Source organism: Amblyraja radiata, chromosome 10, assembly GCF_010909765.2.
Source record: "Amblyraja radiata isolate CabotCenter1 chromosome 10, sAmbRad1.1.pri, whole genome shotgun sequence".
In the NCBI taxonomy this organism is placed as follows: domain Eukaryota; kingdom Metazoa; phylum Chordata; class Chondrichthyes; order Rajiformes; family Rajidae; genus Amblyraja; species Amblyraja radiata.
In genome coordinates, this window is record NC_045965.1 from 15,904,665 (window position 1) to 15,923,389 (window position 18,725).

Below are 18,725 nucleotides of genomic sequence, written 5' to 3' on the forward strand. Positions count from 1 at the left end.
AACAGTTTTTGCCATCCTGTCGGAAGCACAAATGTAACGTCAAAATAACCGTTACCCGGGAAGTCCTGGAGGCAGTAGATATCCCTGGGCTCGAACTTGCAGGTCTCCAGCAATACCTTCTTTACAAAGGTGTCTCGACTGAAGGGCATCCCCTCACTGAGATCCTTGACACTAATCCTGAGGGTATTGCGGATACCCTGTCCTCTAGTTCCCATTGCAGCTGCCATTGCTACGATTTTTTTAAATCGTAATCTGCAGCTCCTGTCCTTAAAGGACCGCCAGGACTGTTCTAATAAGAACAGATCTCTTTCCCTGTTCTAACAAGAACAGATGCTCTTTATTTAGCTCTTTTACTGACTGATAAGAACAGATACTACACTTGATCTTAGCCAAAAGGCCGAGAAGCATCTAGGTGTATGTGACAATAAACCAACCTTTGAACCTTTGAACCTTTATTAAAGATGCTGGTTTTTGGCCAAGATGTTAGAGCAGCATACTGCTTTTCAGTGAGATGTAAAACATATCATGATGCTGTTTGGAGGCAAACAGAAAACCTTCCTGTTGTTTTTAGTCAATATTTCTTTCTTATTCAATGCATCACCAAAAATTGATTACATGGCAGTTAATTCATTTGCATCATTTTTTTCTCCTGACTCTTTGCTTAAAAAAAATTTGCATTGGAATTTGAAGTGTCTTGTGAAGATAAAGAGTTAAATACATGTGTGTTCTATTTTCAAAGAATGTCAAAACTTCAGACGTGATAGTAATAATAATTGCTGAATATTTTGAATCTTGCTTGAGAATGGCACTTTTAAGGTAGGAAGCTTCAGATTTGCTTTACACCCAAGATTAGATTGCCGTATTTTAAACAATGATGATTCAATAAAAGTCTAAGATATATGCCTTTTCAAGCTTGGATACCGTACTATAAGAAGAAACATGTGCTCAGCCTCACAGACAGTGGGCCACCACAGTTTGTGCTGACTATGCATGTGACCTGTTATTTGTTCTAGCCTGCACTTTACCGTAAAAACTAAATGCTTTTCGATTTGAGAAATGATTTGCTTTGCTGAAAATTATGGCATATTTTAATGTCATTTAAAGCAATTTTCTGTAAACCTTGGGCAGCTCATTGACATATTTGATCCATGATTTCACATTTTAAGCAATTATGGCAATTCATCACTGTGAGCACCATTTGTGTTCTAGAATCCCTTTTGATTACTGCAAGACTTTGCATGAACAGAAACCTATCAGCAAACCAGGAATGAACAAATTTAACAAAATAATCAAAATAGACTTTTTTTAAAGGTATGAAAAATCTTGATTTCATTTAATTAATTATCAGGCAGTATGTGGCTTGCATCATTAATTCCTTAGCAAAAATTGCCTCCAGAACCTGTGAAATTAGGTATAAAAAAATAATCAAAACAAGGTGGTTCCTTTCTTCAACTTCAGCCTGTGTAAAATCTGATAAAGCTAAGATCAATAGTTTGTGTCCTGAACAAATCAATTGTTCATTTTAATACATATATATTAACCATCATATATTTGCATGTCCAAAATCATCATTTAAATGCTTTTTCAACAAACAATTGGAAATTCAATAGGAATCCAACATTCTTAATGCTGATAGAATTAACTCAAAAGGACCAATTCAGAGCTATTTGAACTCAGTGACTGCCTACTTGAGCGAGTCCTATTTGCACCATATCCCTTTAAACCTTTCGTATCTATATACCTCTCTAAAAGCCTCTACAGCTTCCTCTGGTAGCTCGTTCCGTATATGTCAATCCTGGCTGTGTGGAATAAGCTGTCCCTCTGGTCCCTTTAGATCATTCTCCTCTCACCTCAAATCTATGTCTTGTTGTTTTAGATTCCCTGACCATGTGGAAACAAATATTCATTGATCCCCCTCATGATTTTACATACTTCTGTAAGGTCACCCCTCAACCACATTTGCTCCAGAGAAACATGTCCCAGTCTATCCAGCCTGTTCTTATAACTTGAGCCCTCCTGACCTGGTAACATCCACGTAAATATTTTCTGCATCTTTTCAGCTTAATGACATCCTTCATATGATTGGGCAACCAGAACTTTTGTAACCAGAACATTACTCCAAGTGCCATCTCACCAAAGTTGACCAAACAATTGTGTCAATTTCTAGATTATGCTCTCATAATTTGAGCCTTGATTCTTTTTAGTTTAAATGTTTCAAAAGATTCAATTGCATGTACCATAGATGTCCTTGGTTTATAGCCATCCTTTTCCAGTAGATTAGGGTAGCCTACAATCCAACAAAATGAACATTGTATTCTCTAATTTCCAATTTCTGGTAAACCAAACCCCACTCCCTCCTGATCAGGACCAAGGTCCTTTCATACACACTTTTCTTTACAATCCACCCCCACTCCCATTCCTTTCCCTTCCTCTGCCTCCACCTTCTGCTTATCATTCACATCTACCCATTCCAGGCATGTTCTTCCTACACCCCCCTTCCATCCTTTCTGCTGCTTCTACATTTCACTCCTCACCTTTGTTTGTTATCAGATTCCATCATCGGTAGCTCTTTGCCTTCTCCAGCAGCAAGCGCCCTATCAAGAGTGAGTCACAATCATATTCTCAGGCAGGATGCAAACTGTGCAGCATGAATGCTATCGCTTTATCCAGTGATTATGACAGAGGCTCCTGAGGTTTAGCAATGAGAGCCTGTATGACACCAAAGATATGTTTGGACACAAATTAATTTAAACAATTAATCTGAATTTGAGAAGAAACTGATCTTCACCATTGCTCCTACATAAACCTCATCCACAGATCATCAATTGGTTGATGTGAAGCCCATGTTCAATCTAATCATGTTTAATCCAAATTATCAACCCTAGAATGTACACAACACAATAATTTAAGAATATTAAAATGTTTATTACTTAAGTTTGCAGCTTTCACTTGCAAAATCTCCATTTACAGCTGCCAGCTGCATCCACGACTATTCAGTATGGTGCATGAAACAGAATTGCTGAGTTTCTTCCATCTTCAGTTCAGTAAAATCCTAAATCAATCAACTGCAGAGTTGGCAGCTGCAGACCCCATATGATTAATTGAAAATGTTACTGATGTCCCTTTGGACTCTGTCAAATTCTTTGTGCGGCATGGTGTCATTTGCAATGTGACTTTCTCACTTTCCCTGGAGTAAATTAACTTCTGACATGTAGCAAGATGGGAATAAATTAGTGCATAATGATGATGTGCTGGCCATTTGCATCAATTTAAACTGTCCTGGCTCACCTGTATAAATTGAATTAATAGTCCCACTGCAGAATGCATGTTTTTAAAAGAAGTCAGAGACCAAGAGGTCACAGCCAGCTTTGCACTTCAGTGCTGGTTCTGGTTACTGTAACAATTCACTAGCACAGAGTTAGTTCTGCTTAAGTATTAAGCCACAGAAATTGAAAACCTGCGAGGAATTTCTAGAGAAAGAAAAGCAGAGCTTTTGTTGTTTGCAAGTTGTCCAAGTGCAGTAATAATTGTTGAGTTCTTTAAGAGTCTGAGTAAATGTGATGCTTTGAAGTTTTAAAAAGCTTCCATTGCGATGCTCACTGGCACTGACACGGGTTATTGCAGCTGATTTTCAATTTATTGAACAGATATTCAGTTTCATGTAATGATAGCACTGAGTTGAAACATCTCCCAACATTGATGTATGGGCTTTTCAAAATGCTCAGTTGGAGCTGGCATGTTGCTGTAACAAAATCATCTCTCTGCACCAAATGTATTTTAAATGCACGCTTCAATCTGCAATGAAAGTAACTTATAGCAGATATAATTCAAGCTGGGATTTGAAGTACTGTATATTCATGGATTTTAACAGATGTCAGGCAGGCCAGTTGGAGAAGTCTTTGCCTGTGGAATTGAAATCTATTTCTTCAGATTGGTCCAGAAGGTGGCATTCAAGGGTCAGGCCTTAAATGTTTTTTGATGTTGATCAAGTTGAGTAAGAGGTGGCAGGTAAGCAGATTATTGTTATGCAGCGGTGAGGCTCAGATATGAGTTGGGCTCCGTGTTCTGCGATGTAGTTGGGGAAGTTCTGGCCTCCAAAATCTTGACATGAAGCTTGTTGGCTCTGACCAATGGGCCCAAATGAGGAAACCAAAAAAACTGCTTTCTTCGTGGATTTTATTTTTATCAGCTTCCAAAATTAATAATTATTGGCTGGGGAATACTTTAGGACATTGAGGTTGTGAAAAGAGTTTTATAAAAGCAGATTTGTTCTTAATTATTTTTTCTATTTTTAATATTAATATCCAGCTGCAAACTGTTACGAAAATAGTCCTATAGTATGTTAAATGATACTGAACATTTAATCATCCTCAAATTGTTGCACAATTATTCCATTATCAGTGGATATATCAAACTCTCCAGAGTTTTTTTTCCCACTGAATTTTCTATTAACAGACACTGATCCTCACAGGAAGCAACTATCTTTTAGGATGAAACATTAAACCAATGTGATAAAAATGATTTTCAAATGCTGGCTTATACCAAAGATGGATACAAAATGCTGGAGTAATTCAACGGGTCAGGCAACATCTCTGGAGAAAATACCAATAGGCGACATTTTGGGTCGGGACTGAAGAAGGGTCCTGCCCCGAAATGTCACCTATCCATTTTCTCCAGAGATGCTGATTGACCTGCTGAGTTATTCCAGCATTTTATGTCTATCTTTTACATTAAACCAATGTTCTGTGGAAATTCACCACTAGTTTTGCCAACAAAATCAGTGATTACATTACAAAATAAATTTGTGGATGAAAAATCACTTTGCTAGGTCTTGAGATCAAGAGTCTTTCATCAACTCCATAACAAAATGAATTGCTCAGATGGATGTCTTTGTGACTGACCTATTTGTGACCACACTCCTTTGGACTTGCTGAGAGGGAATTGCTGAGTCACCACAGTTTCTGATAGAACAGATATCTCAAAATCACGAGAAGAATAGATTGGATAGATGCACAGAGTCTTATGCCCATAGTAGGGGAATCGAGAACCAGAGGATATGGGTTTAAGTTTAAGGGAGAAAGATTTAATAAGAATCTGAGGGATATTTTTTTCACACAAAGGGCAGTAGGTGTATGGAACAAGCTGCCAGAGGAGGTAGTTGAGGCAGGTACTATTGCCTCAACATTTAAGAAACATTTTGACAGGTACGTGGATAGGACAGGTTTAGATGGGACATGTTGGTCAGTGTGGGCAAGTTGGACTGAAAGGCCTGTTTCCACACTCTATGACTATGTGAAATAATTTTTAAGGACAGAATCTGCTTCCAGATAATGTTTTAATTCTTGGATTTAGCAAAGCTAAGATCCTATGATTGAAAGAAAAGGTTGCCAATTAGTGTGCTTTTTGTCCAAAAGCATGTCTTTCATTTGTTGCCCCAAGAAAAGTCTGCAATAGTCTAAACTTCCAGTCATAATCATACTTTATTAGCCAAGTATGTTTTGCAACATATGAGGAATTTGATTTGCCATACAGTCATACCAATGAAAAGTAACAAAATACACAAAATACATTTTAACATAAACATCCACCACAGTGACTCCTCCACATTCCTCACTGTGATGGAAGACGAAAACAAAGTTCAATCTCTTCCCTTCTTTGTTCTTTGGGACACTCGAGCCTTCCATTGACGGGACGATCTTGCCTTCCGTAGCCGGCGGTCGGGCCCTCCGCGTTGGGGTGATCAAGCTCCCGCATTGGGGGGATCTCAGCTCCCTGCGCCGGGCAATCGGACCCAGGGTCGGGGCTAGTCGAACTTCCTGCGACTTTGGAGCTTCCCGACATCAGTCTCTGCCCGAGACTGCAGGCTCCTCGATGTTGAAATCCGCAGGCCACGGTTGGAGCGTCGATCCCAGGCAAGGGGTCGCAGGCTCCAATGGTAAGTCCATGTCCCCGTGGTGGGGCTCAAAGTCTGTCTCGAGCAAGGCCTCCAGCTCCATGATGTTAGGCCACAGAGCAACCGGAGATACGATCCAGAAAACAATCGCATCTCTGGCAAGGTAAGGGATTGAAAAAAAGTTCACGCCCACCTTCCACTCCCCCACATAAAACAAACCAGAGAACATTAACACATACTTTTTAAAACGCGCTAAAAATAACAAAAAAGACAAAAAGACAGACAGGCCATTGGTGAGGCTGCCATCGTAGTAGTAGTAATAAAGGGCAGAAAGATCCTGTCATGGAAATAGAAAATGCAAGGAATACTCAACAGATCAGGCCGTAACTTTGGAGATAGAAACAAAGTTAATGGTTCAGGTTGATGACCTATCGTTAAAGCTGGCTCGTCTGATATAAACTGGAAAGGTTGGTTATCTGAACTTGTTGAATTTAGTACTAAGTTCTGAAGGTTGTAATGCAATGTGATGTGGTAAATGTGCTAGTTTGCAAAACTGGGTTAACATTGAACTAGTGTATTGGTGATCAATGGTCGGTATGAACTCCGTAGGCCGAATGGCTTATTTCCACGCTGTATCTCTAAACTAAAAACTAAACTGTGTTTGAGTGTTTAGATGGTGGGTAAAGTTGCTTTTGTATGACCTGTGGTTGCATGGGCAGATGCAATGAGAAGGAAAGTGATTGTTGGTGGAGATGGGAGAATCAACCAAAATGTTGCAGAGGGAATGGTCCCTATGGAAACCTGAAAGGGGGGAAGGTATATCTGATGATGACATCAAGTTGAATCTAGAGGCTAATGGGGTATGATTTTTTACTTTCCCCATAAATTGCACTTTCCTCTGTGTATGGGATTATTGTTTTCATTTTCTCTCTTTCTGTTGCAGGTTCTGAAATGGGTAAAAGAAGCAGTCCAAGCATCCAAAGTTCATCTGCTTTCCACAGACCATGCCGTACAGTCCATAAACACCTGGCAAATTCCCTTTGATCCCAGTCTCCGAGAGGTGACAGTGTCTCTCAGTGGTCCTGCCCCTTTTATTGAGATCCAGGATCCTTCAGGTATGGTCCTTCAATATTAAATAGATTATTGAACACTATGCATGAACAGGACTAATTCTATGCGATTATTAGAAGCAACCATTTTGTCAATGTCACAATGTATTCTCTTGCCATTTTGATCATTGTGACGCATCAAAAGACAATTTTTACTTTTTTCACTCTTCTGGTGGTTTTCTGAATTGACAGGAATTGACTCGGGTGTAAAATAAATAGTTAAATATTGATGAAAGTTTATATTGCTTCAGGCGAGATCATGACAAAATGGGCCATAACAAGTATTTTTGCACATCACAGCAACTGATTAAAAACACCTCTATGTCAGCCGTATGTTGAACTTAGAAACATAGAAACAGAAAAATAGGTGCAGCAGTAGGCCATTCGGCCCTTCGAGCCAACACTGCATTTCATTATGATCAAGGCTGATCATCTAAAATCAGTACCCCATTCCTGTTTTTGCCCCATATCCCTTGATTCCTTTAGCCCTAAGAGCAAAATCTAACTCTTGAACTTCATTGAGTAAATCAAATACATATTTATTTAGTGATAACTAAGAATAGGGAATGTACAAAAGGACTACCTTATCTGACGTTAATTTTCCCATACGAATCATAATCTTTTTTTCCACTTTGATTAAAACGAAACAGGGATCCCAGTAGGGGTGAGGTGTCAATTAATTGCTCAGGTAACTGAATAATATTGAGAACAAAAGCTAAGTGTTCTCAGTAATTTTTTAACCACCATTTGGTTTTGTGTCCTCTTTAACCTGTCTAGATGGATATTGCAGTTAGTGATAAAAAACATTAATATAGCAGGTCCTTAAGTTTTTTTTATGGAAAAGTGGTGAAATATTTGAGTGTTAATGAACTTGCGTTTCTTCTAAAAGTGTTGGACAACAAAAATAGTTTATCTCAAGGCATTTCTAGAATTTTTAGTTTAATCTGTAGCATTTGGAAAACCCAGATGAAGTCTCTCAATGCATTAATGTGCCATGCACATTAGGTCCTGCTTGTGCACCAGTATTGTCTTAACTAAAACCTAGAGTGAAGATAGACATTAATGACTGTAAGATAAATAGGGTTGCTATTGCAGGTCTCCGTCTCAATATCCCAGTCATTATTCCCTCATAATGACTGGGAATGCCATAATGCAAGTGGCCTGGATGGGGTCGAATTAGTGTCCAGGAAAGATTTCTGAAGATATGTAGATGGTCTACTAGAGGGGAAGCAACACTGGACCTCTTGACAATGTATCAAAGCAAGTGACTGAAGTGTTGGTGGTGAAGCACTTTGGGAATAGTGACGATAATTCTAAGAGTTTTAAAATATTTATAGAAAAGGGTAGGATAGGTCCACACGTTAAAGTCCTAAATCGAGGCATGGCAAGTTTTGAAGGCATTAGACAGGAACTTGCAAAGGTTTATGGGGGTGGCTATTTGCAGGTATAGGGATATCCAGTAAAAGTGAGATTGGGAGAGTCAAGGGACAGCATGTACCTGCTAGAGTGAAGTGGAAATTTGGCAGCAATAGGGAACCTTGGTTAATGAGGGGTATTAAGGCACTGGTTAGGGAAAGAAAGGAGCTGTTTGTCTGGGAAATCCCTTAAGGAGAGTCAGAGGAGTAAGAGTACATTAAGAGGGATATCAGAAGGCCAAGAAGATGTCATGAAATAGCTTTGGCAGATGTGGTTAAGGACAATCCTATGAGATTGTCCATATATTATGAGCAAAAGGATTACTAGGGAGAGAATAGAACCCATAGGATCAATGTGGTCATCTCGGAGTGTAGCTACAAGAGATGGGCAAGCTGTTAAATGAAAAGTTTGAAACTATTTACTGTGGAGAAGGTAAAGGTGGCCAAAGAATTTTAAGGAAACTACTAGTAATATATTGGAATATGTCCACATTACAAAAGAGGAGATGCTAGCAGTCTTAAGACATAGTCAAATGGATAGATCCCTAGGACATGATCAATTGCAGCCTAGGACATTGTGGGTGTGTAAGGATAAAATAGTGGGGCCCTGGCAGATGTATTTGCATCATCTTTAGCCATAGGTGAAGTACCAGAAGACTGGAAGTTGGTTAGTGTGCCTTTATTTAAGGTCAGCACAAACAAACCATGAAACTACAGACCAGTGACCCTAACATTAGTGGTGGGAAGGTTACTGGAGGAGATTCTGAAAGTTAGGATCTACCAACATTTGGTAGAACCTACCTGACCTCCCGGTGGCTCAGCACTTCAACTCCCCCTCCCATTCCCAATCCGACCTCTCTGTCCTGGGTCTCCTCCATTGCCAGAGTGAGCAACACCGGAAATTGGAGAAACAGCACCTCATATTCCGCTTGGGGAGCCTGCATCCGGCGGGCATGAACATTGAATTCTCCCAATTTTGTTAGCCCTTGCTGTCTCCTCCCCTTCCTTAGCCCTCGAGCTGTCTCCTGCCATCCCCCAGCCCTCGGGCTCCTCCTCCTCCTTTTTCCTTCCTTCTCCCCGCCACCCCCTATCAGTCTGAAGAAGGGTTTCGGCCCGAAACGTTACATATTTCCTTCGCTCCATAGATGCTGCTGCACCCGCTGAGTTTCTCCAGCATTTTTGTGTACCTTCCATTTGGAAATCATAGACTGATTCTGGATAGTTAGTATGGTTTAGTACATGGAAAATCAATGTTATAAAATTGATTGATCTTTTTTAAAAGATGAACACAAGGATTGATGGGGGCAATGTGTTTCACATTGTCAAATCAACTTCAGTAAGGCCTTTAACAAGGTCCTGTAAAAAACATTATTCATATTTTTAACTGAATGGTAATTTTTTTTGTTTTAGTGGAATATTATTCTCAGTTTTATTGCAGTCGTTTATCAAGAATACAACATTTCCATTGATTAAACTTTTCTTTGGATGTAGGAAAAATAATAAGGAAAGAATCTGGTCTTAATCAGCTTTTATATATCGTGAACTCTGCCAGGGTGGTTAACATCAAGGATCCAGGACCAGGACTTTGGACCATTAAGGTAATTCTTTATAGTGACAAAACATATAAAATTCTTTGAAGATTGATGTCAACCCAATATTATATAGATTCCATCACTTTCTTACCACAATTACCACAGGAAGCTGGTAGAATCCCAAAGGAAACATGGAAACACAAAGCCACATTCTGTATCTAGTGGTGATGTTTGATTCTGTGCATTCCCTGTGGTGAAATGATCAGTTCTACCCCTTTATTAGGCCTGGTACATTAATATGCCTTCTCATTCTTATAATAGAAGAATGGAATCCCATCTTGCCATTTCCCAGATTTGTGCCATGCCTCGAGTGTCAGCATTGGAGAGCATTTCTGTTGTGTTATAGGTTCGTTATTATTAATACATATGGACATTCAGGTTTCAAATATGAAGGTCCAGCATCATTGCGGCTTGACTATAGGGTCGGTTTCATTGTTAATTAGCGATGAACTAAACATCCATCATCCAATGTGGGCCAAACAGAATTTGTACATTTTTTAATACATCATTGCATGGATGAAGTCAGAAGGATTTTCTCACATACATTTCCGTCTCTGTCCTCTAGTATTTTTAGATTCTGGAGTAGTTCCTGAGGATTGGCGGGTAGCAAACGTAACCCCACTTTTTAAGAAGGGAGGGAGAGAGAAAACGGGGAATTACAGACCAGTTAGTCTAACATCGGTAGTGGGGAAACTGCTAGAGTCAGTTATTAAAGATGGGATATCAGCACATTTGGAAAGTGGTGAAATCATTGGACAAAGTCAGCATGGATTTACAAAAGGTAAATCATGTCTGACGAATCTTATAGAATTTTTCGAGGATGTAACTAGTAGCGTGGATAGGGGAGAACCAGTGGATGTGGTGTATCTGGACTTCCAGAAGGCTTTCGGCAAGGGCCCACATAAGAGATTAGTTTACAAACTTAAAGCACACGGCATTGGGGGTTCAGTATTGATGTGGATAGAGAACTGGCTGGCAAACAGGAAGCAAAGAGTAGGAGTAAACGGGTCCTTTTCACAATGGCAGGCAGTGACTAGTGGGGTACCGCAAGGCTCAGTGCTGGGACCCCAGCTATTTACAATATATATTAATGATCTGGATGAGGGAATTGAAGGCAATATCTCCAAGTTTGCGGATGACACTAAGCTGGGGGGCAGTGTTAGCTGTGAGGAGGATGCTAGGAGACTGCAAGGTGACTTGGATAGGCTGGGTGAGTGGGCAAATGTTTGGCAGATGCAGTATAATGTGGATAAATGTGAGGTTATCCATTTTGGTGGCAAAAACAGGAAAGCAGACTATTATCTAAATGGTGGCCGACTAGGAAAAGGGGAGATCCAGCGAGACCTGGGTGTCATGGTACACCAGTCATTGAAAGTGGGAATGCAGGTGCAGCAGGCAGTGAAGAAAGCGAATGGTATGTTAGCTTTCATAGCAAAAGGATTTGAGTATAGGAGCAGGGAGGTTCTACTGCAGTTGTACAGGGTCTTGGTGAGACCACACCTGGAGTATTGCGTACAGTTTTGGTCTCCAAATCTGAGGAAGGACATTATTGCCATAGAGGGAGTGCAGAGAAGGTTCACCAGACTGATTCCTGGGATGTCAGGACTGTCTTATGAAGAAAGACTGGATAGACTTGGTTTATACTCTCTAGAATTTAGGAGATTGAGAGGGGATCTTATAGAAACTTACAAAATTCTTAAGCGGTTGGACAGGCTAGATGCAGGAAGATTGCTCCCGATGTTGGGGAAGTCCAGGACAAGGGGTCACAGCTTAAGGATAAGGGGGAAATCCTTTAAAACCGAGATGAGAAGAACTTTTTTCACACAGAGTGGTGAATCTCTGGAACTCCCTGCCACAGAGGGTAGTCGAGGCCAGTTCATTGGCTATATTTAAGAGGGAGTTAGATGTGGCCCTTGTGGCTAAGGGGATCAGAGGGTATGGAGAGAAGGCAGGTACGGGATACTGAGTTGAATGATCAGCCATGATCATATTGAATGGCGGTGCAGGCTCGAAGGGCCGAATGGCCTACTCCTGCACCTAATTTCTATGTTTCTATGTTTCTATTGTTTGTTCTTTGTGACCCATAGGGACATGCTTGCATTTTTTAACTGAGTCAAGTGAAAAATTGTGTGGGAATCTTTTGTTTTGTTTTCCTCATTACCTGCCTCATTACCCATTGCGTTATTCCCATCAGGCAAAAGGTATATTCCCACCGGGCAAAAGGTAGAAAAGTGTAAAAACACACAGCTCCAGATTCTGGTACAGTTTCTTCCCATCAGGCAACTGTACCATTCTACAAATAACTAGAGAGCAGTCCTGAACTACTATCTACCTCATTGGATGCCTCAGACTGTCTTTGATTGGACTTTACTGACTTTATATCTTGCATTAAACGTTATTCACGTTATTCCATTTATAATGTGTCTCTACACTGTGGATGGCTCAATTGTAATCATGTATCGTCTTTCCACTAAACTGGTTAGCACGCAACTAAATTTCATTGTCCTATACAGGGACACATGACAATAAACTCACTTGAACTTGAACTTGAACACCTTGGTACACGGCTCAGCTGTGGTCAATATTTAGATTTTCCATTCAGAGTGGCATTGTAGGTCACTAATTCATAACTACTATATTGCTAGGATTAGGCCATAAAATGCTGGGCTGCTAGGATTTCCACGTGCTGAGGCAGTGCTAGATCCAGGACAGTGCACAATCTTGGGAGTGCTGTGCGTCATATTAATGCTGGAGCTTGGAGCAGTGGTAGATTCTGGGAATGCTGTTCTAGCAATGCTGTGTGTTAGCAGTGCGTAATCCGAGGAATATTGGCACTATGGCATCCTAACAAAACACCATTCATATGTCTGTTTGGGTGTGTAAATAGACTGCCAGTCATTTTGCTGTAAAAACGCTGTCACAGATGAACACAATATTACAGCATCTGGAAAAGGTTCCGAGTTAGAAATCAAAAATCACGTTTGAAAAAAGATTTCTTGTCTAGGAATCTATACAGCCATTTTTCTTCTAATGTAATGGTACATTTTTCTTCTAATGTAATTCATTCCAATTACAGGAAAAAACAACTTAATAGAGTGTTTTGTTACTTGCATTCTTGCCTTTACAAAAAATAGAACATTATTTCCTGAAACAAAGTAACGCACAGTGTGGTGCTAATTCATTATTGAAAACAGACCCTTGAGCTCTTCTTTTATTACACTGGTGTCTTTGGCTCCCAACACAAGTATCACACAGATAGCAAGAAAACCGAAATGATACTTGCCAGATATGGGAAAGGAGGTCATAAGCAAGAGTCTTTTATGACTGGGTTATCCTACCTGTCAGCCTTTGTAAATGTGATCGTGTTATTATGCTATTGTTGTCTTGGAATTGGATACTGGGAAATGTCAGCATTATAACACAATTAAAAAAGCTGTAATTGAAAAAGCACAGACTTCACTCACATTGGCCCAAATTACAATTGAAAGGACACTATGCCAAGGACATTAAATAACTCCATAAATAGTCTGAAGAAGGGTTCCGAACCAGAACATCACCTTTCCATGTTCTCCTGAGATGATGCCTGAACTGCTGAGTTACTTCAGTGCTTTGTGTCTGTTTTTGGTAAACCAGCATTTCCATTTCCTTGTGTCAACCATATAAATAGTATTGTGTTGGAAGGAACTACAGCCGCTTCTTTAAACTGAAGATAGACACAAAAAGCTGGAGTAACTCAACGGGTCAGACAGCATCTCTGGAGAAAAGGAATAGGTGACGTTTCAGGTCGAGACCTTTCTTCAGACTGAGAGTCAGGGGAAAGGGAAACTAGAGATATTGACGGTGATATGGAGAGATATAGAACAAATGAATGAAAGATATGCAAAAGGTAACAATGATAAAGGGAACAGGCCATTGTTTTGTCTAATTGAATAGTATTGTTCTTTGCAGCATTTGTTTTTTTACTCTCGGTCACAAAGTGGGAGTTAACAATGGGAAATTGCCCTTCTATATCTTAAAAAATATATTCCTAAATTCTGAGCTCCTGGTTGAAATGTTGACTTTCTGCATTGCATTAGCGATCTCTTTATTGAGTAAATAATTTTAACTTAAATTCTGTTGCCTGCTGAAAATTTTCTGATTTTCTGATTTTGAGATTTCCTCCTACATTTCCTTAATACATCAGACAAAATTAATTAAATTTGTCTTTCAATTTAGTTGTACTACAGCTTAGTTTAATTTAAATTATTTTACTTGAGAACTATTTTCTGCAGTTCCTTCTAGATTAAAAAGATCATTTCACTGAAGGAATTGAACTTGAATGGCCCAATAGTTTCCAAAAGATGTTATCTCTGCAGTACAGAAGAATAGGTGGTTTTGTTATCTTTTTTATCTATTTGCCTTTATGTTATCTTTAACTCCCCTTCCCCTTTAACCTCCTTGAAGTTTGAAAGCAATTACTCTTTGAGGCTGGTTAAATAACAAGTCATAGGCAATTAGGTACATTACGAGAGTGGACAGATAAAAAGGGCCTCCTGTAAGGGCGGAGGAAGATGGCCTTAATGATAAGATATGGTGGAATATTTATGTTGAGAAGCATGTGGTTATCGCAGCTCTGCTCTACTGTGCTGCATTTGTCAGAGTGGTGATGAAAGGACTGGGACTACACTTGTTCTGTAGCTAATGCACTTAGTGCCTCTCTGCTGTGAAAGGTGAAATCTTGGCTGCCTGTGATTTTTAGGAAATTTGCTGTACTGTAAAGTTTCCTGGTAATATAATTTTAAGTTTACAGTTCAAAATAGTGGCACTCAAGAATGCTCATGACCACCAAATGTTTAAGTAGATTTATGAGATGTACTTAATAAATATATCAAAGTGAAAATTCTGCCTGCTTAGAGAGCAGGGCATTAAAACCATGAGACTACCATTTAAAAAAATCAATGGTCTAAAAATCTGGTTATATACTTTGTTTTGAACATTGAATTCCCCAATTTTAGGTCCTCATTTTCTGCTTGGGTAGGTTACAACCTGATGACATGAACACTGAATTATCCAATTTTAGGTAATATATATCAGCCCTGCACCTTTTTTATTTTACCACCTCTCTTCCCCATGCTCAACCTCTTCCTCCTTACTCCCGACCCATTCCACATATCCCATTCTCTGGCTTCACTTTTCACTCCACCTCTCTCCATTGTTTCTCTCTCCATTTTACACTGTTTGTCTTGTTTTCATCTCTAGCCTTTGTCCATCAATATGCCAGTGAAACACCCTTGACTGGTATCCGCCTATCACTTGCCAGTCTTTGTCCTGCCTTTATCTCCTGTCCAGCTTTCTCCACCCCCACTGCCCCACCCCCCCAACAGCCGGCTAAAGAAGGGCCCCGACTCGAAACGTCACCTCTCCATGTTCTCCAGAGATGTTGCCTAACCTGTTGAGATATTCTAGCACTTTGTGGAGTTTTTTGTACACTAGCATATGCAGTTCCTTCTATCTCCATATATTTGGTGGAATAGAACCCTATTTTAATTGCAAATTTTGACTATGGCAAGAGTTGCATGTTATATGCCATTAACAGAATTTTGTACCTGTATACAGACATGCTTGAAATAGTTAAGTATTTGTAGCAGTAAAACTTCCCTTTCCATTTGTGCCACCAGATATATGTTATGTATGAGATAGATCTCTACATTATCATGTGCCTGATATTTGCCATAATTAGGTGACATATATTAGTCCTTTCCTGAACACTGCCCATATCATGCGAGCCTTGAGGAATTGGTAAAATACCCTTGATTTCTTGATATCATAATCACATGTTAAAAAATAACATGAAATGTATTTTCCTTTTATCCTTTGGCATTTAATTTTATTTGCAACATAGCAAAACTTCTTTCAGAATTATGAGAGAATCAAGACCCAACAATTCCCTGCAAATGGACACTCTGAACGTTCCATTTATTTCCACACTATTCTTTCACAGTTACTTTAGAATTATTGGAGTTAAAAGCCATGTCCAGTTTAGACAGCAACAATGATAATGGCCAACTGGTCAATTGCCAGGAACAAAAACTATAGAGGAAAGGACAGGGTGGAACTTTCAAAAAAAGAATAAAATTAGTTAAGTAAGCTTAAAACCAAAGGTGAGTGACATCCTACTTTATTTATTGTTAAAAGTAAACACAAAATAGATCAATGAACAATTTTTTAGAAAATGATGGAACATGTTGTAAATCTACTGATCAATCAGAGTAATATGTACTAAAGCACGTGCCAGCCCACATAGAGGACCAAATCAGCATGGACTCATTCTCTACGGTTGCAAAGAAAGGACTCATTATGGTGAAACAATTTTCAGCTTCAAACAGTACCTCACCTGCTGTGTGTGATTATCTCTGTTTAATAACCGGCAAAGGTCTGGACAATTGGATACAGTAAAACCTAACCTTACTGCCAACTGTCCATTACAGCATCATGGAAATATTAAATATGGTCCACAGATGTGGGACAGCTTATAAATCTACTGCAAGCCATGGATTCCAGCAAGGTCAAACCTGCACTGATTGAAAATCAGTCCAATCGCTGCTAATAAAATAGGTTAAAGAAAGTCAGGACACTTCAAATGTGCATTTATAATAGTATGAAACCAGAGGATTAATAAACTTCTACCACATATACAGTTGCAGCAGATTGATTCATATAATGTACTGGGTGCATCATTTGCCCCAAGTCCTTCAGAGAAGATTTTTTTAAATATCCCATATTACAGGTCATACCTTGAAAGTACTGAAACATATTTTATGACATTGCCATAGATGATATCAGTTTATTTTAACTTTAGATAGAATTGAGAGGAAATTACAAAAATGCTATCTTTCCCGTTAAAAAAACGATCCATTATGTCCAATTTGCAGAAATGGTCTGGATTTCAACAAAATGTTGTTTAGCAGCCAGCCCACACTGTTACACTTACTAAATGAAAAGGTAAAATAAACATAAAAGGATATGAAAACCAGTTCTTCCAGGTGAATATTTGAATGCAAGCATTTTAGAGAAATTGCAGCAAAGAAGCAGAATATTCATTCCCTGTGATCAATTCCAGTACTCATACTTACTTGTGCCTCATTCAATGTGGAATGATGGGACCAGGCATATTGCAATTTAACTGTGGTCTGAATATTTTGGAGCAGAGGGTGAATTTCCACTCTACGGTTGTAGCCCATGTGGTTACTCTGCTTGGGGCTTAACATCAGAGCTTGAAGGCTTTTAATGTGGTTTACCAAATATATGTAGAAGAGAATATAGCTGACTGACATTTATGTAGCACTTCATTAAATCTCTTATAAATGTTCCTTACAATTTCTTGTTCAGTGGATTACTTTGAAGAGTGATCAAGAAATTCCCACTGATTGCCAACACTTTGGTGTAGATTTTTTTTTTTCCTTGAGTTATTAATTGTAAATTAAATGTTGACCAGAATACCAAGAGCATTTCCACTTCTTCTTTGACCATAGAATTTTCCAAACTTGTACAGCAGTTAGAAACAATACATGTCTAAAGCATTATCTGTACCATAATGCCAACTGGTTCAAAGTCAAAATTATTGAGTTCATTGACTTCATATACTTTTTGGTAGTGTGTGCAAATGTCTAAAATGGGAATTACAATGGACAAATTATATTTAGGTAGGTCTTAAAGGATTGGCATCATTAGATACAATTGTGTTTCTGAACTTCAAGAATCATTCATCCTGCTTCTCAAAATCCCAGGAATAACAGGGGATGTTTTGTAGTAAATGCCTACTATGTTCTGTGTGCTGAAGCAAAGCAAGAATTTCATTGTCCTTTACAAGGACACATGACAATAAACTCACTTGAACTTGAACATTAAAGGGAAAGGTCCTGAATGAATTTGGTGGCTACAGGTTTGGCTTTCTTTATTCAGTCACAGGATGTGGATATCACTAGCAGTGCCAACATTGCCCATCGCAAAATAAGAATGAACTGAAAGCACAGTTAAGAGCTAGTCACATTGATGGGCATGAAGCCACGTATTGGCCAGACTGTGTAGGAACATAGGTATTGTTAAGGGCTTGGACACGCTAGAGGCAGGAAACATGTTCCCGATGTTGGGGGAGTCCAAAACCAGCGGCCACAGTTTAAGAATAAGGAGACGAGGAAACACTTTTTCTCACAGAGAGTTGTGAGTCTGTGGAATTCTCTGCCTCAGAGGCGGTGGAGGCTGGTTCTCTGGATACTTTCAAGAGAGAGCTAGATAGGGCTCTCAAAGATAGCGGAGTCAGGGGATATGGGGAGAAGGCAGGAACAGGGTACTGATTGGGGATGTTCAGCCATGATTACATTGAATGGTGGTGCTGGCTCGAAGGGTCGAATGGCCTACTCCTGCACCTATTGTCTATTGTCTATTGTATTCACCACGGAAAAAGGACATGGACGATAGTTCAGTGTGGGGTATTCGGATATTCTAGGGCACATTGCGATCAAGAAGGATGATGCATTGAATCTATTTAAGATGAATAAGTCCCTAGGGCCTAACTGGATCTATCCCAGTTTAATGAGGGAGACAAGAGAGAAAATTGAAAAAAATAGTCAAATCTGAGGAGGACTGCAATTAGCTCTCCAAAGTTTAAGTTATAGAACACTCTGCTAACTTGCGACATCCTATGCACCTTTACTTCTTGTACTCACTGACCTACCTT

General features: G+C 39.4%; 1 protein-coding gene and 1 non-coding gene across 3 annotated transcripts in view; one reads left to right on the forward strand and one right to left on the reverse strand.

The window, feature by feature from the left end:
- Positions 1–18,725, forward strand: part of hmcn1 (hemicentin 1) — a 402,484-nt gene that overhangs the window by 84,912 nt on the left and 298,847 nt on the right. For both annotated transcript variants that reach the window (XM_033028175.1, XM_033028176.1), the window contains exons 5-6: positions 6,837–7,008; positions 9,909–10,015. In XM_033028175.1, the coding sequence (XP_032884066.1) occupies positions 6,837–7,008; positions 9,909–10,015 (279 nt within the window). The remainder of the gene's footprint in view (positions 1–6,836; positions 7,009–9,908; positions 10,016–18,725) is intronic.
- Positions 214–409, reverse strand: LOC116978176. The gene has a single exon (XR_004413407.1). It is a non-coding gene; the product is annotated as a U2 spliceosomal RNA (small nuclear RNA).